Source organism: Oncorhynchus mykiss, chromosome 22 (assembly GCF_013265735.2).
Source record: "Oncorhynchus mykiss isolate Arlee chromosome 22, USDA_OmykA_1.1, whole genome shotgun sequence".
Lineage (NCBI taxonomy): Eukaryota > Metazoa > Chordata > Actinopteri > Salmoniformes > Salmonidae > Oncorhynchus > Oncorhynchus mykiss.
In genome coordinates, this window is record NC_048586.1 from 20,640,767 (window position 1) to 20,656,984 (window position 16,218).

At 43.1% G+C, this 16,218-nt stretch overlaps 1 protein-coding gene across 2 annotated transcripts in view; it reads right to left on the reverse strand.

Moving 5' to 3' along the window:
- hdac4 (histone deacetylase 4) overlaps nt 1-16,218 on the reverse strand; it is a 281,514-nt gene that overhangs the window by 261,302 nt on the left and 3,994 nt on the right. For both annotated transcript variants that reach the window (XM_036958952.1, XM_036958951.1), the window contains exon 2: nt 6,419-6,665. In XM_036958952.1, the coding sequence (XP_036814847.1) occupies nt 6,419-6,440 (22 nt within the window). In that variant the 5' untranslated portion in view covers nt 6,441-6,665. The remainder of the gene's footprint in view (nt 1-6,418; nt 6,666-16,218) is intronic.

Consider the following 16,218-nt stretch of genomic DNA (forward strand, 5'->3'; position numbering starts at 1 on the left):
TCGATGAAGACGGCTGCACAGTACTCTCTTTTATCGATGGCGGTTATGATATCGTTTAGTACCTTGAGCGTGGCTGAGGTGCACCCGTGACCGGCTCGGAAACCAGATTGCACAGCGGAGAAGGTAATGTGGGATTCAAGATGGTCAGTGATCTGTTTGTTGACTAGGCTTTCGGAGACCTTAGATAGGCAGGGCAGGATGGATATAGGTCTGTAACAGTTTGGGTCCAGGGTGTCTCCCCCTTTGAAGAGGGGGATGACTGCGGCAGCTTTCCAATCCTTGGGGATCTCAGACGATATGAAAGAGAGGTTGAACAGGCTGGTAATAGGGGTTGCAACAATGGCGGCGGATAGTTTCAGAAATAGATGGTCCAGATTGTCAAGACCAGCTGATTTGTACGGGTCCAGGTTTTGCAGCTCTTTCAGAACATCTGCTATCTGGATTTGGGTAAAGGAGAAGCTGGGGAGGCTTGGGCGAGTAGCTGCGGGGGGGGCGAAGCTGTTGGCCGAGGTTGGAGTAGCCAGGAGGAAGGCATGGCCAGCCGTTGAGAAATGCTTGTTGAAGTTTTCGATTATCATGGATTTATCAGTGGTGACCGTGTTACCTAGCCTCAGTGAAGTGGGCAGCTGGGAGGAGGTGCTCTTGTTCTCCATGAACTTTACAGTGTCCCAGAACTTTTTGGAGTTAGAGCTACAGGATGCAAATTTCTGCTTGAAAAAGCTGGCCTTTGCTTTCCTGACTGACTGCGTGTATTGGTTCCTGACTTCCCTGAACAGTTGCATATCGCAGGGACTATTCGATGCTATTGCAGTCCGCCACATTATGTTTTTGTACTGGTTGAGGGCAGTCAGGTCTGGAGTGAACCAAGGGCTATATCTGTTCTTAGTTCTGCATTTTTTGAACAGAGCATGCTTATCTAAGATGGTGAGGAAGTTACTTTTAAAGAATGACCAGGCATCCTCAACTGACGGGATGAGGTCAATATCCTTCCAGACCCCCACCCCGCCCCACTGGGAAGCACAGAGCAACACTTTAAGGGGCATTGCATTAATGATAGCGCTGACCAGGGAAAAGTTCCCGCTAATCTTAGTGCCTGTCTGCACGTTCAAACTAAAACAATGTAACTAATAATGGCGCGAAACATTCCCCTTAGATACAGTGGGGAGAACAAGTATTTGATACACTGCCGATTTTGCAGCTTTCCAGCTTCAATGCTCTTACTGAGGGAAGGAGGTTGTTGGCCAAGATCTCGCGATACATGGCCCCATCCATCCTCCCCTCAACACAGTGCAGTCGTCCTGTCCCCTTTGCAGAAAAGCATCCTCAAAGAATGATGTTTCCACCTCCATGCTTCACTGTTGGGATGGTGTTCTTGGGGTTGTACTCATCCTTCTTCTTCCTCCAAACATGGCGAGTGGAGTTTAAACCATAAAGCTCTATTTTTGTCTCATCTGACCACATGACCTTCTCCCATTCCTCCTCTGGATCATCCAGATGGTCATTGGCAGACTTCAGATGGGCCTGGACATGCGATGGCTTGAGCAGGGGGACCTTGCGTGTGCTGCAGGATTTTAATCCATGATGGCGTAGTGTGTTACTAATGGTTTTCTTTGAGACTGTGGTCCCAGCTCTCTTCAGGTCATTGACCAGGTCCTGCCGTGTAGTTCTGGGCTGATCCCTCACCTTCCTCATGATCATTGATGACCCACGAGGTGAGATCTTGCATGGAGCCCCAGACCGAGGGTGATTGACCGTCATCTTGAACTTCTTCCATTTTCTAATAATTGCGCCAACAGATGTTGCCTTCTCACCAAGCTGCTTGCCTATTGGCCTGTAGCCCATCCCAGCCTTGTGCAGGTCTACAATTTCATCCCTGATGTCCTTACACAGCTCTCTGGTCTTGGCCATTGTGTGGAGGTTGGAGTCTGTTTGATTGAGTGTGTGGACAGGTGTCTTTTATACAGGTAACGAGTTCAAACAGGTGCAGTTAATACAGGTAATGAGTGGAGAACAGGAGGGCTTCTTAAAGAAAAACTAACATGTCTGTGAGAGCCGGAATTCTTACTGGTTGGTAGGTGATCAAATACTTATGTCATGCAATAAAATGCAAATGAATTACTTAAAAATCATACAATGTGATTTTCTGGATTTTTGTTTTAGATTCCGTCTCGTACAGTTGAAGTGTACCTATGATAACAATTACAGACCTCTACATGCTTTGTAAGTAGGGAAACCTGCAAAATCAGCCGTGTATCAAATACTTGTTCTCCCCACTGTATGAATTTGGAGGGCAGAAATTATTCAATATTAGAGCATTAGACCTCTAACTAAAGGCATCAGTCAAAAGTTATACTTAAACTGGATTTAGCAAAGAATGACATGAAAAGCACGCATTTGTAAATCCCAAACTCTAAAAGTAATTGGAAAGGTAGATACAAATTATATGTGACATTGTGCTTAAAATAAAGAATGTAAACAGGATGAAAACAAGATGCTGTGTTTTTATATACAGTAGTGATGGACAGCTGGAGGCATTTTGAAAACAGATTTTCAAACACTTGTTTTTCACAAGTGTACTGTAGCAGGTGTAGTAGCCCTGTCAGCAGGACAATAGACTCTTTATAGCCCCGTCTGTGGAGATCAGTAGACAAAGGGCTGGACAACAAGCCACACCAAAAAAGTGCATGGTTGCCAAGAAAGCGGTTAGTTTTGCTAGATTCTTATAATGTGTACGGAGTCACTTTTAATTCTTAATTGATCTAACGTTTCTATCATAGGCCACTGTAATTGATGTTGGCTCAGGGCGGTACCATTCTGCTCATCTGATGTAGGTGCACATGGTTCAGATTCAAACTTTGAAGACCGAGATTGAGTCATTGAACGACAATAGAACTTGACCAACTGCTCACCAGGCACAGCAAGGGCCATCCCGACCGTTATGCTGTTCTGCTATTCCAAGGATGTGTGTAACCAAAGAGAGATACTGCGAGTGGACGCAGAATATCAACTGGGATGGATCCACAGGCAAATGTGGTTTACAAGTGAACCTACGGGTGTTCATCATTAATACTGTGTCTCAAAAGTGTCTGTCCATGACTGATGCAACCCGAAAAAGCATTAAAGACAGAGTTAATGAGTACTTGAGGTCACTGAGAAAGTCTGGACATGACCTGCTCTCCCTTATGTAAGGAATTAGGCTCTTTACCACGTTTACAACAGTATGTACTGTAGACTATGTTTATTTGTCAGACTGTACAGTAGCCTAATAAACAAATGCAGGCGGCTTCTATTAAAAATGCTTTAAATGCTTTGTTATCCAAATGTTTAAAGTGAGTGTGGGCGACCTCATGCAACCTCAAAATGCCAGATAAAGCATATAATTGTCCCTAGAATTTTTAAGCAAACAGCTGGAGGCAGGGCTTTCTCCTATAGAGCTCCATTTTTATGGAACGGTCTGCCTACCCATGTCAGAGACGCAAACTCGGTCTCAACCTTTAAGTCTCTACTGAAGACTCATCTCTTCAGTGGGTCATATGATTGAGTGTAGTCTGGCCCAGGAGTGGGAGGGTGAACGGAAAGGCTCTGGAGCAACGAACCGCCCTTGCTGTCTTTGCCTGGCCGGTTCCCCTCTTTCCACTGGGATTCTCTGCCTCTAACCCTATTACAGGGGCTGAGTCACTGGCTTTACTGGGGCTCTCTCATGCCGTCCCTGGAGGGGGTGCGTCACCTGAGTGGGTTGAGTCACTGATGTGGTCATCCTGTCTGGGTTGGCGCCCCCTTGGGTTGTGCTGTGGCGGAGGTCTTTGTGGGCTATACTCAGCCTTGTCTCAGGATGGTAAGTTGGTGGTTGAAGATATCCCTCTAGTGGTGTGGGGGCTGTGCTTTGGCAAAGTGGGTGGGGTTATATCCTTCCTGTTTGGCCCTGTCCGGGGGTGTCCTCAGAGTGGGCCACAGTGTCTCCTGACCCCTCCTGTCTCAGCCTCCAGTATTTATGCTGCAGTAGTTTATGTGTCGGGGGGCTAGGGTCAGTTTGTTATATCTGGAGTACTTCTCCTGTCCTATTTGGTGTCCAGTGTGAATCTAAGTGTGCGTTCTCTAATTCTCTCCTTCTCTCTTTCTCTCTCTCGGAGGACCTGAGCCCTAGGACCATGCCCCAGGACTACCTGACATGATGACTCCTTGCTGTCCCCAGTCCACCTGGCTGTGCTGCTGCTCCAGTTTCAACTGTTCTGCCTTATTATTATTCGACTATGCTGGTCATTTATGAACATTTGAACATCTTGGCCATGTTCTGTTATAATCTCCACCCGGCACAGCCGGAAGAGGACTGGCCATCCCACTTATGCTCTCTCTAATTCTCTCTTTCTTTCTCTCTCTCGGAGGACCTGAGCCCTAGGACCATGCCCCAGGAATACCTGACATGATGACTCCTTGCTGTCCCCAGTCCACCTGACTGTGCTGCTGCTCCAGTTTCAACTATTCTGCCTTATTATTATTCGACCATGTTGGTCATTTATGAACATTTGAACATCTTGACCATGTTTTGTTATAATCTCCACCCGGCACAGCCAGAAGAGGACTGGCCACCCCACATAGCCTGGTTCCTCTCTAGGTTTCTTCCTAGGTTTTGGCCTTTCTAGGGAGTTTTTCCTAGCCACCGTGCTTCTACACCTGCATTGCTTGCTGTTTGGGGTTTTAGGCTGGGTTTCTGTACAGCACTTTGAGATATCAGCTGATGTACGAAGGGCTATATAAATACATTTGATTTGATTTGATTTGATATACTGTACAGCACTGTATTTCTTCAGCATCTTTATGCTTTCATTAATAATATTATGATTAAAAAAATGTTATAAAATTACGAATTACTATGGGAATAAATATTACTGAATGACAGAAATATTGGAAAAAAGTAGGCTAATGAATGTAAACTAATTGTTGCTTACTGGAAAATACTCTTTCAAACACACACACGGTCACAACTACAGATTGCCCCTTTAAGTCTATCAAAAGTGTGCGAGTTTGAGCATGTGTCCATTAGGCCTATGGATAATATTTTTCATCAGCATGATTTGTATTGAGCAATAAAAGTCCCACTTTTATTCCATAGGCTGGGATCCGCACTATGCAGCTGTTGCAAGAGTGCATATTTCACTGGCTGTCCACTGGTTTTGAAAACAAAGATTGATAGGCAGCTTAAGCTTCTTGAATTCAACCATTATTGTGTTCAAATACACATTGTGAACAGCCATCCACAACAACCACAATCCGTAAGGCGCAAATACTGTAGCTAAAAATGAGAGCAGCAGTGTAATTCACAATCACATCAATGTGCTATGTAGTGATCAATAATAAGTGATATCCGTATCGCTGTGGACTACACCACTGCTGTCATCCTTACCTCCAAGCTTTTATTCAAGTTGGATAATCTTTGGATGCCGACAGCAGTCGCACCACTGGAAGACATAGCTTGGACTGTAGCCTACAAAAGCCTATTCCTGCTCTTTTCCCACGATCCATCAAACACATTTGATTTATCATCATAGTGGTCTCTCGCTTAGGTGGAACAAACTTAAACTTGCACGTTTTTCAATCCTGATTTGAGTGTCATTGAGAAAAGTGTCAAGTTTCTCCCAAACCTCCTTTCCGAATGTCAAAGTAATCCTCAAAGTAATCCTCTAGTTTTTCAAAAGTATCTATAATCTGATGACAAGATTTTTGTAATCCATTACTCCCCAATCCTGCTTGCGCATAAGAGGGAGGCTTGTGCTACAGCTGCTGCCACATACACAGATCAAATACACCGCTGGAACGCCGACTAAGCTGTTGACATGCCCTAACAATTCTAGATTGCACGGAAAACCAGGTATTTTAAAAATCGCATATGCAAACTTCGGTTATGAGCTTACGCTCATTAGTAGTCATACTTCCTTCTGCCATAAAATGTTTAATGTTGCATTATTCATGTGCATGTAAACGTACTCATCGTTGCCCCCATATGCATTTAGCAGCGGCAATGTATAATGTAGATGTATGGATGTAGGCCCCAGGAATGTAAGCCCCAGCAATTTCCCTTATGCAAAACCATCTAAGACTCAGATCATACAAAATAATGTTACAATTACATCTAAACTGTTTTAAATCGGAATTTGATCTATGGCCTTAATAATATTGGGTCAAATGACATTCATTAGGCCTGTGATTCATTATTCATTGCAGCTAAATAATTGAATGTATTCAATTTACAGTTTAGTTCCAAAGCGACATAAAAAAAAGCTTATATCGCGCAATAGGTCTACACACCATAGAAATACAATTGCTTTTACACAGCATACTACGATTCTCAGAGTGCATTTCAATTCCCAGGGTGCTAGGGACGCTCGCTGGCTACTGTTAGCAGGCCCAGACAAACTCTTACCTTGTCGACTGTAGGAATTCATCGTAGGGTACCACTCCTGGGAAGCGAAACTGATGAAGAGGATGAGGACAATGGCCTCAGTACTCCTCTTGGGGGTGTAAGATGAACACCATCCGCCGTCCGGCTGGATGGACACTGCGAGGAAGACTATGATGAAAGGGGAGGGGGTGTCTCAAGGGCTCATTCTAGACAAAGCAGCTTTCAGGGTTTTGCCGTTGGCTTGCTTCTTCACTCCTGTGAATTCAACCTGTCAAGGGCACATGAACACACAAGTTTGAGTGAGGTTGGTCATATGTGGACCAAGTATGCTCCCATTAAATAAATACTATATAGGCATATAACGTCACATATAATGCACCTGTACAAGCCATTGTTCAGTGCCTTCGGAAAGTATTCAGAACCCTTGACTTTTTCCGCATTTTGTTACGTTACAGCCTTATTCTGAAATAGATTAACGTTTAATGAACGTTTAATGAAACTATGTCAATCATTATTTGAATATGTTGGTAACCGGTTGTATAAAAGTGATAATGCCCTCGAAGCCGGTGTTTGGAGGATATATTTGCACGGTTTGTCATCCCTCGACCTCGTCTCGGGCCTAACAACAGCCGTGCCAATAAATCCACATTTATAAAAAATAAAAAATACAGTTAACAGTGCATTTCAGAGCAAAAACCAAGCCATGTGGTCAAAATAATTGTACGTAGAGCTCCGAGAAAGGATTGTGTCGAGGCAAAGATCTGGGGAAGAAGGGTACCAAAACATTTCTGCAGCATTGAATTTCCCCAAGAACACAGTGGCCTCCATCATTCTTAAATGGAAGAAGTTTGGAACCACCAACACTCTTCCTAGAGCTGGCCACCTGGCCAAACTGAGTAATCGGGGGAGAAGGGCCTGGTCAAGGAGGTGACCAAGAACCCGATTGTCACTCTGACAGAGCTCCAGAGTTCCTCTGTGGAGATGGGAGAACCTTCCAAATGGACAACCATCTCTGCAGAACTCCACCAATCAGGCCTTTATGGTAGAGTGGCCATACGGAAGCCACTCCTCAGTAAAAAGCACATGACAGCCCACATGGAGTTTGCCAAAAGTCACCTAAAGACTCTCAAATAATGAAAAACAAGATTCTCTGGTCTGATGAAACCAAGATTGAACCATTTGGCCTGAACGCCAAGAGTCACGTCTGGAAGAAACCTGCACCATCCCTACGGGGAAGCATGGTGGTGGCAGCATCATGCTGTGGGGATGTTTTTCAGCAGCAGGAACTGGGAGACTAGTCAGGATCAAGGGAAAGATGAACGGAGCAAAGTACAGAGAGAGCTTGATGAAAACCTGCTCCAGAGTGCTCAGGACCTCAGATTGGGGTAAAGGTTCACCTTCCAACAAGACAACAACTCTAAGCACACAGCCAAGACAACGCAGGAGTGGCTTCAGGACAAGTCTCTGAATGTCCTTGAGTGGACCAGCCAGAGCCCGGACTTGAACCTGATCGAACTACTCTGGAGAGACCTGAAAATAGCTGTGCAGCAACGCTCCCCATCCAACCTGACAGAGCTTGAGAGGATCTGCAGAGAAGACTGGGAGAAACTCCCCAAATACAGGTGTGCCAAGCTTGTAGCGTCATACCCAAGAAGACTCCAGGCTGTAATCGCCGCTAAAGGTGCTTCACCAAAGTACTGAATAAAGGGTCTGAATACTTATGTAAATGTGTTTTTATGTTTAATAAATTAGCAAAAATAAATGAATTAAAAACTGTTTTTGTTTTGTCATTATGGGGCATTGTGTGTAAATTGATGAGGGGAAAAAACAATTGAATCAATTTTAGAATAAGGCTGTAATGTAACAAAATGAGGAAAAAGTCAATGCACTGTATATGTGCAGACTGTCTCTCGTTCAGTCCTGTAGACTATTAGATATCATCCTGTACAAAAATAGTCAGTCTCAATTCTAACAGATTCTTCACTACAAGGGCAGTTTGGGTTACACATGCTAGCAATGAGATCGCCTCCAGTCCTCCCCAGTACACAAGGTGCCTAAAAGGTGCCAATGCTGTCCACAGGCTAGGGCAAACAATGAGACAGTGACAGACTCACATACAGGCAGTTACACCCACACGCACACACTGCCCTCCTCAGTAGAGAGAGAGGTACTTAACAATGAAAAGGTCAGTCCTGTATTTAACCACAGAAATAATAACAGCCAAATATGGCCTTCGTTGGAGTAGGTTAATAACTTATTCAGAAGACTGGGCCTGGGCAAAACCCTAGGCCTCGGCTGCAAAAGCAGCATCAAAGTCTGTCTTACAGCTATTGTACAGCACAATATTTTCATCACCTCCGACATTCTAAACAACAGTGTTTACTTTCCGGTGTCAACGATGCACATTAGTTCCATTGCTTTGGTGAGGCTACACAACACATTGTCTCAATCTACCCCCTCTGCTCCAATGTAATAGTCCAACCTGTCAAACAAGACACCATTCAGTTGTCTTCACTCGCTATTTGACACACAACACATAATTTCCACTCTTTCTGGCATGGCACACATCCCTAAAAACAATACACAACACTCAACACTCTCAGGCTGCCCTCCGATTCGCCATACACCCCCCCACCCCGAAGTGTGCACTTTCATGGATTTACAAGGAATGGACAGGTGTGAGCAATATGGTTAAACACATGCTTATACCAATCCAATGGTTCGAAATCAATGAGGGAGCGTGAACAAGTGGACACTTGGCTAAGTAGGGTAGAGATTTGGACTGCAGCCCTTGAACTGGAACATCTGCCCTTCTGTTTCCTCAATGCAAAAGGGTTCCAAGGTCAAGCAATTATTTGACGCCAAATGAAAATCAGATTTGTGTTCAGGAGGGAGAAAACGTTTAGAAACGAGGAGGTAACAACTGAACTTGTGCAATAGGAACACAGATGTTCATTTACAAAAGGCTCTGCTATGGAATGTGCCCTACTTAGTTTGATACCACTCAGGAGGAACGGGTCAAAAAGACTTACCAATACTACAGTCTGTGCTGACGAGATCTCCTCAGTGTACGTGTGCATGCGTGCGCGTGTAATAACATATGGCCTGGAGGGATCCAGTGACATAATACTCAAAGTGACAATCTGGTAAGGGGGAGTGTTGGCTTCTCGTCGGATCTGCCGCGCCATGAGAGATTTCCCAGCGCACGTTTGCACTGCTATAGTCACCCCAGACATATTTTCTAAATCAGGGGAAGTTGGGGTCTGTCGCATATAAATGTCGTAACACAGAAATGTCAAACTAAAGCCATATCATGTTGAGCATTTGTGAATAGACTAGGGTTCTTGACAAACAAGGTCATTATTTTACTGTAAAAGGATCATTTGTTCTTAGTTTAGTTTTAGTTAAGGCAGGTGATGGCTGGGGTGGAGTGGAATGGGGGGGGGGGGGGGGGGGGGGGTGGAGGCTTGGATAGGAACAGGTGAGCGTTTAGGGTGCAAAGCCCCTCCCCAAAAATATTGTCTGGTTTGAGGACCATGGTTGTCTGAACTCATTGGTGCTGATGGCAGGGCACTTGGGAGACAACAGGGTAGAGGAAAGGGAGAGAAGGGAAGGCGGGAGAAAGTGGAGCCTGGCTGTGCTGAGAGGAAAGTGACACCTTATCTGACATGACAGAACCCTCCCCGTGTTGACACAATACTCGCTGCTGCATGCTCATGTTCTCAAGAGAAAAGAGAGACGAGCCGTAGCCCGCAGGTTACACATCAATCAGCAGTTTAAAAAAAAAAGAGGACAGGCACAAGCACAGACAATCGCTGGGATATTGCTCAGTGTGATGTTGGAGTTCTCGTAGGGGCAGGGAGTGTGGTATGTGTTGGCTAGGAGAGCGTGGGGGCTGGGGAAAATCGTATCTCAAAACTGAATAGGTAAAAGTCTTGACCCTTTCAATGTGTAATAGACAGCAATGCCTCAAAACTGACAGTTCTGTCAAAAAGTAAAACATTCTCAACAGTTGACAAGAACAAAACAGCCCTTGGAAATCCAACTGACTTCCCAGCTAAGGATTTGGTCCGACGTTAGGCAGTAAAAAATGCTTCTGACTCTACATGCACTTATTTCAAGTTATTATACTAAATGTCTGCCAAATATTTGATGGTGGAATGCAAACAGAGGTAACAAAAATATTATTCCATGTTCTCGACAAAGCTTCCTGTAATCCACAAGTCTGAGATGAGACAATTAAAACTACATTAACATTCAACTCTGGCACTGTACTATAATTGGTGCTGTTCACAGACTAAACTACATTTCGCATTAGGCTTTCTGCCATTTTGTTAGCTACAAGTGCCCTGACACCGATGTCTGTCAGCTTTAAAGCTTAGAACTGTCAAACTTTGTGAACACCAGACCCTTCTACACAAGAGCTATCATTTAGATTTCTTATCTAGGCCTTGTATAGAAGTCTAATGTGGTGAAGACACTGTCATTTAAACAACGGGCGGGTCTAATCCTGAATGCTGATTGGTTAAAACCACATTCCAGACGGTGTCTATTGCAAAAGTTGCCACCGGCTAAATCTATGATGTTAAAATATCTATTAAATATGTTCCATCTGACTGTGCAATCCACTGTCTCATCAGCCCATCCAGGCAACTTATACACTTGATCTACACTATAAAAAGCAGCCAGTATGGCAATGGAACATTTAGAATGAACGACTGGGTCGCGTCCATAGATACAGAACAAAAAGACTGAACGACTGGGTCGCGTCTCTAGTAACCCTTGATTTGTGTCGGGACTAAATCTTGTGGAAGGATGAAATAGTATGAATACATTTATCAAATTAACATTTAATGAAACTATGTCAATCATTATTTGAATATGTTGGTAACCCGTTGTATAAAAGTGATAATGCCCTCGAAGTCGGTGTTAGGAGGATATATTTGCAGCCCTCGACCTCGTCTCGGGCCTAACAACACCCGTGCCAATATATCCTCCAAACACCGGCTTCGAGGGCATAATCACTTAAATATGGCTTTGTGGGCTTGAATTGATAGTTGCTGAGATTTGATGTTTTGAGGTTATTCTGTTGTTGAACTTTAACATTCGCTGTATCCATTATGTTATAGACTGGCTGCATATACAGTGCAATCGGAAAGTATTCAGACCCTTTGACTTTTTCCACATTTTGTTACGTTACAACCTTATTCCACAATTGATTCAATCATTTTTTCTCTCAACACACCCCATAATGACAAAGTGAAAACTGTTTTTTTTAAACGTTGGCAAATGTATTAAAAATAACTAAATGAAATACCTTATTTACATAAGTATTCAGACGCTTTGTTATTAGACTCGAAATTGAGCTCAGGTACATCCTGTTTCCATTGGTCATCCTTGAGATGTTTCTACAACTGCCTATAAAAAAGGTCCCACAGTTGACAGGACATGTAAGAGCAAAAACCAAGCCATGAGGTCGAAGGAATTGTCTGTAGGGCGCCGAGACAGGATTGTGTCAAGGCACAAATCTGGGGAAGGGTACCAAAACCTTTCTGCAGCATTGAAGGTCCCCAAGAACACAGTGGCCTCCATCATTATTAAAAGGAAGAAGTCTGGGGAGAAGGGCCTTGGTTAGGGAGGTGACCAAGAAACCGATGGTCACTCTGACAAAGCTCTAGAGTTCCTCTGTGGAGATGGGAGAACCTTCCAGAAGGGCAACTATCTCTGCACCACTCCACCAATCAGGCCTTTATGGTAGAATGGCCAGACGGAAGCCACTCCTCAGTAAAAGCACATGACAGCCCACATGGAGTTTGCCAAAGGGCGCCTAAAGGACTCTCAGACCATGAGAAACTAGATTCTCTGGTCTGATGAAACCAAGATTGAACTGAATGTTGAAAGTCTGAAAGCATCCCTACGGTGAAGCATGGTGGTGGCAGCATCATGCTGTGAGGATGTTTTTCAGTGGCAGGGACTGGGAGACTAGTCAGGATCGAGGGAAAGATGAACGGAGCAAAGAACAAAGAGATCCTTGTTGAAAACCTGCTCCAGAGCACTCCGGACCTCAGACTGGGGCCTTCCAACAGGACATCAACAATAAGTACACAGCCAAAACAATGCAGGAGTGGCTTTGGGACAAGTCTCTGAATGTCCTTCAGTGGCCCAGCCAGAGCCCGGACTTGAACCCGATCGAACATCTCTGGAGAGACCTGAAAATAGCTGTGCAACGACACTCCCCATCCAACCTCACATAACTTAAGGATCTGCAAAGAAGAAAAGGAGAAACTCCCCAAATACAGGTGTGCCAAGCTTGTAGAATCATACCCAAGAAGGCTCAAGGCTGTAGGCTGCCAAAGGTCCTTCAAAAAATTACTGAGTAAAGGGTCTGAATAATTATGTAAATGTGGTATTTCCGTTTCTATTATTTTATCAAATCAACGTTTTTTGGCTTTGTTATTATGAGGTATTGTGTGTAGATTGATGAGGGGAAAAAATATATTCAATCAGTTTTAGAATAAGCCTGTAACGTAACAAAATATGGAAAAAGTCAAAGCGTCTGAATACTTTCCGAATGCACTGTATGCAGTCATTTCTCTCAAACATTGCCTTGCAATCTTATAGTGCAGAGTTTACTTTCTGATTTTCTAGTTGCTGATCAACCATGTGGTAAAACAAACATTATCACAGCATAAAATTATGAATCCCCAAAATAATATAAGCACATAACAGGTAGTGATGGGGGAGGGGGATTTGATACAGTTCTCCATATATGATATATCGTATTGTATTGGCAATATCGCAATATTATTTTTGTGCTGGTTGGCGCAAGTCATTTTCCTTCATAGCTTGTTCTCAATCTACGTTTTAAATATGGAGCCAATAACATTTTTTCAGCACTTTTATTTCTATGACTGAACAAAACCTGTCTTCTCATGGCTGTTTTCTCATGGCTCTCTCTTGTCCCTCTGCAGCAGATATATATATATATATATATATGGTGAGCAATATGTTTGGAATCGCAATAAAATCTCAATATCAAATTGCAATACATATAGAATCGTGAGAATTGCAATACATATCTTATTGGCACCTAAGTTTTGTGATAATATCATATCGTGAGGTCCCTGGCAATTCCCAGAACTAATAATAGGCCTACTTATTAGTCCCTGTCTAGTTAAGGCAGAATCTGCTTTTTTAGTACAGTGAAGTACTAACTGTCAAACAAAGATAAGTTTGCATTCAATCCTATTTTATCTTTAGGGGACAGCAACGCTGCTAGACATCTGGTTAATAAAATAACATCTTATCCAGTTCTATAAATGTTAGCAGCAGTTAAACATCTCTTTCAACAGTGCAGTACTATGTCAGAAATGTGCTATTTTAGTTTACAAGTTCAGCTCACAGGACAAGAAAATACTTGGGAAATGTAAATTCTGTCATGTGTAGGCTAAGTTCTCGTCCAAGCCTCAGCATTGAGTGGTTACTTACTCAACATTGACAATAAACTCTGCTCCGCGTGTCGCTATAGTGGGAACCCTGACACCCCGCCTTGTGCCGCGGCCACAAAAGCCAGCCAATTTTCAGCCAAAGAAAAAGCAGGAAGTGAACACTTTCCCTGCCAACTACCGAGCATTCTAAACGACATCCGTGTCAACTTGCCCTCTCTTCCACCATTTTACAATCACTTTCTTTCATTGTTTCTCCTTTTCTTTTCTCCTACCTTCCCTCCGCAATGTCATTAACCTGTTCTCTGCCATTCTCAAACTCACGGTACCACACTCACTCCATCATTCTTCCTCCATTTCTTCACATCTCCATAGTCGTTGCAGCACTTTAACAAGCAGTAGAATGAGGGAGAACGAGGCAAACTCTGTTTACTGTGCCCCGCTGGTGAGGCGTAGGCGTCATGTCACCTTGTCTCCCTGACATTAATGGACCATTAGCATTCATTAGAGCGACAACGTCAACAAACAAGACCGTTCTAATTGACAACTCTGCATAATTGCCAATTCTTCTGGACTTTTTTAAATCGTCTGGAACAGGCCAAATAAACAACAGCCGGGATTGAGTTCCGAGCCGCTCAATGGGATGCTAAACTGTTTGTTAATAGGGCTGAGGAGGCAATGGGTGCAGGAGGGTGAAGCCAGGGCTATTCTCAGAGCCCCCGGCACAACGGTCTGAGAACCCTTCTATTGGCTGAGTCATGTTAAGTTGGGAGAAAACGTTTTAAAATAGACTGAAACGGGGAGTTACTAACTGAACGTATCTAATAGGTTCATTTTTGTTTTCTGTTGCAAAACGTTTGAAAAGCTTGCTATGATGTGCACTACTGAACAGGACCCTGGTATCAAAGCACGTCCCGTGAAATCAGATGAATCTGGCCAGGTGTTGTTACGGAAAATACACGTAAGATTTCAAAAATAGAGTACAAAAAATATTGCACCACCTCTCTTAGTTAAAACGTACCATACAATACAGCACACGCATTGACTGTTTGACTAAGCATATGAGGCATTTATGTGTTTTATTCTTCATATATCATATATATCATTAATTTATACAGTAAGTCCAAAAATTTATGTAGCAATTATGGATTCTGGCTTTAAACAGATTTTTATTCTCAGCAGTAGAAAACTTGGGTTGTTACACCATTCAGTCCCATTCCCTGAGATCGAGTTGTCATTAAGGAGCGGTCCTCTGTTAGTGCCAAGTTCTTGAAAGGCTTCTATGACCTTCTTCCTGTGAGGATTGGAATTTACGAGTCAGGAACGCCAGTCCTTGAGAACTGGAATGTGGAAAAAATAGATTCAGCTAGACGCTAGGCGCAAGAGCACAGATTAGAGCTTGTATATTTACTACTTAACTTGAAGCCTCTGGGAAAATCTCAATTGCATTTCCTTATTCCTCATGTCCTCTCTCCTCACCTCCTTCTCAAAACACATTTGATAGGAAGGTCAGAGGGCCTTCCCCTTTGACCTTCTCATCCAAAGGATTTTGGGAAGGAGGCGAGGAAAGAGAATGAGATGAATAAAGGCAATGCAATTGAGATTCTCCCTCTGACTCCAGTTGAGCTAACCCTGATTCACTGATGTCACCTCCTCACCTCATATATGAACTCAAACACAGACATAGGCCTACAAATACCATACCAACACATAACCCCAATAAGTCAAGTTCAACACATGCAAAAACCAACAAACTCTGACATGCACATTTGAACAATCACTAACAACATCATAACATGATTAATAAGGAACAGTGAATATTCTACTAATTACACAAACTACTCAATCCCATGTATATGCAATAGCAATGCATATAGCCTGCAAAACAAGTATTGAAATGCTGTAAAGTTAAAGCTGCAATATGAAACTTTTTGGGAGAACAGACCAAATTCACATAGAAATGTGAGTTATAGATCTGTCAGTCTCATTGAAAGCAAGCCTAAGAAGCAGTAGATATGTTCTATGTGTGGCATTTCTATGCTTCCCATTTTTAAAAGTTTCATTTTTTTCATCTTTTACACCAGCATCAAACAGCTGAAAATACAATATTTTTCATTATTAAAAATATATTTCACAGCTGTTTAGATGGTACAATGATTCTCTACACTTTACATTGCTTGTTTTATCACAAATTGGGCGAACTATTAGAATTTTATGGCGGAGCGATTTCTGCATATTGCGCCTTTAATACAATGTTACAGGTTTAAGAGAAACTTAAAGGGGCAATTTGCAGTTCAAACACCAACAAACACCAACATATAAAATTATGGAGTAGCCTTCCACAAAGCACAAGCAAATTTTTAAGCAAATATGACA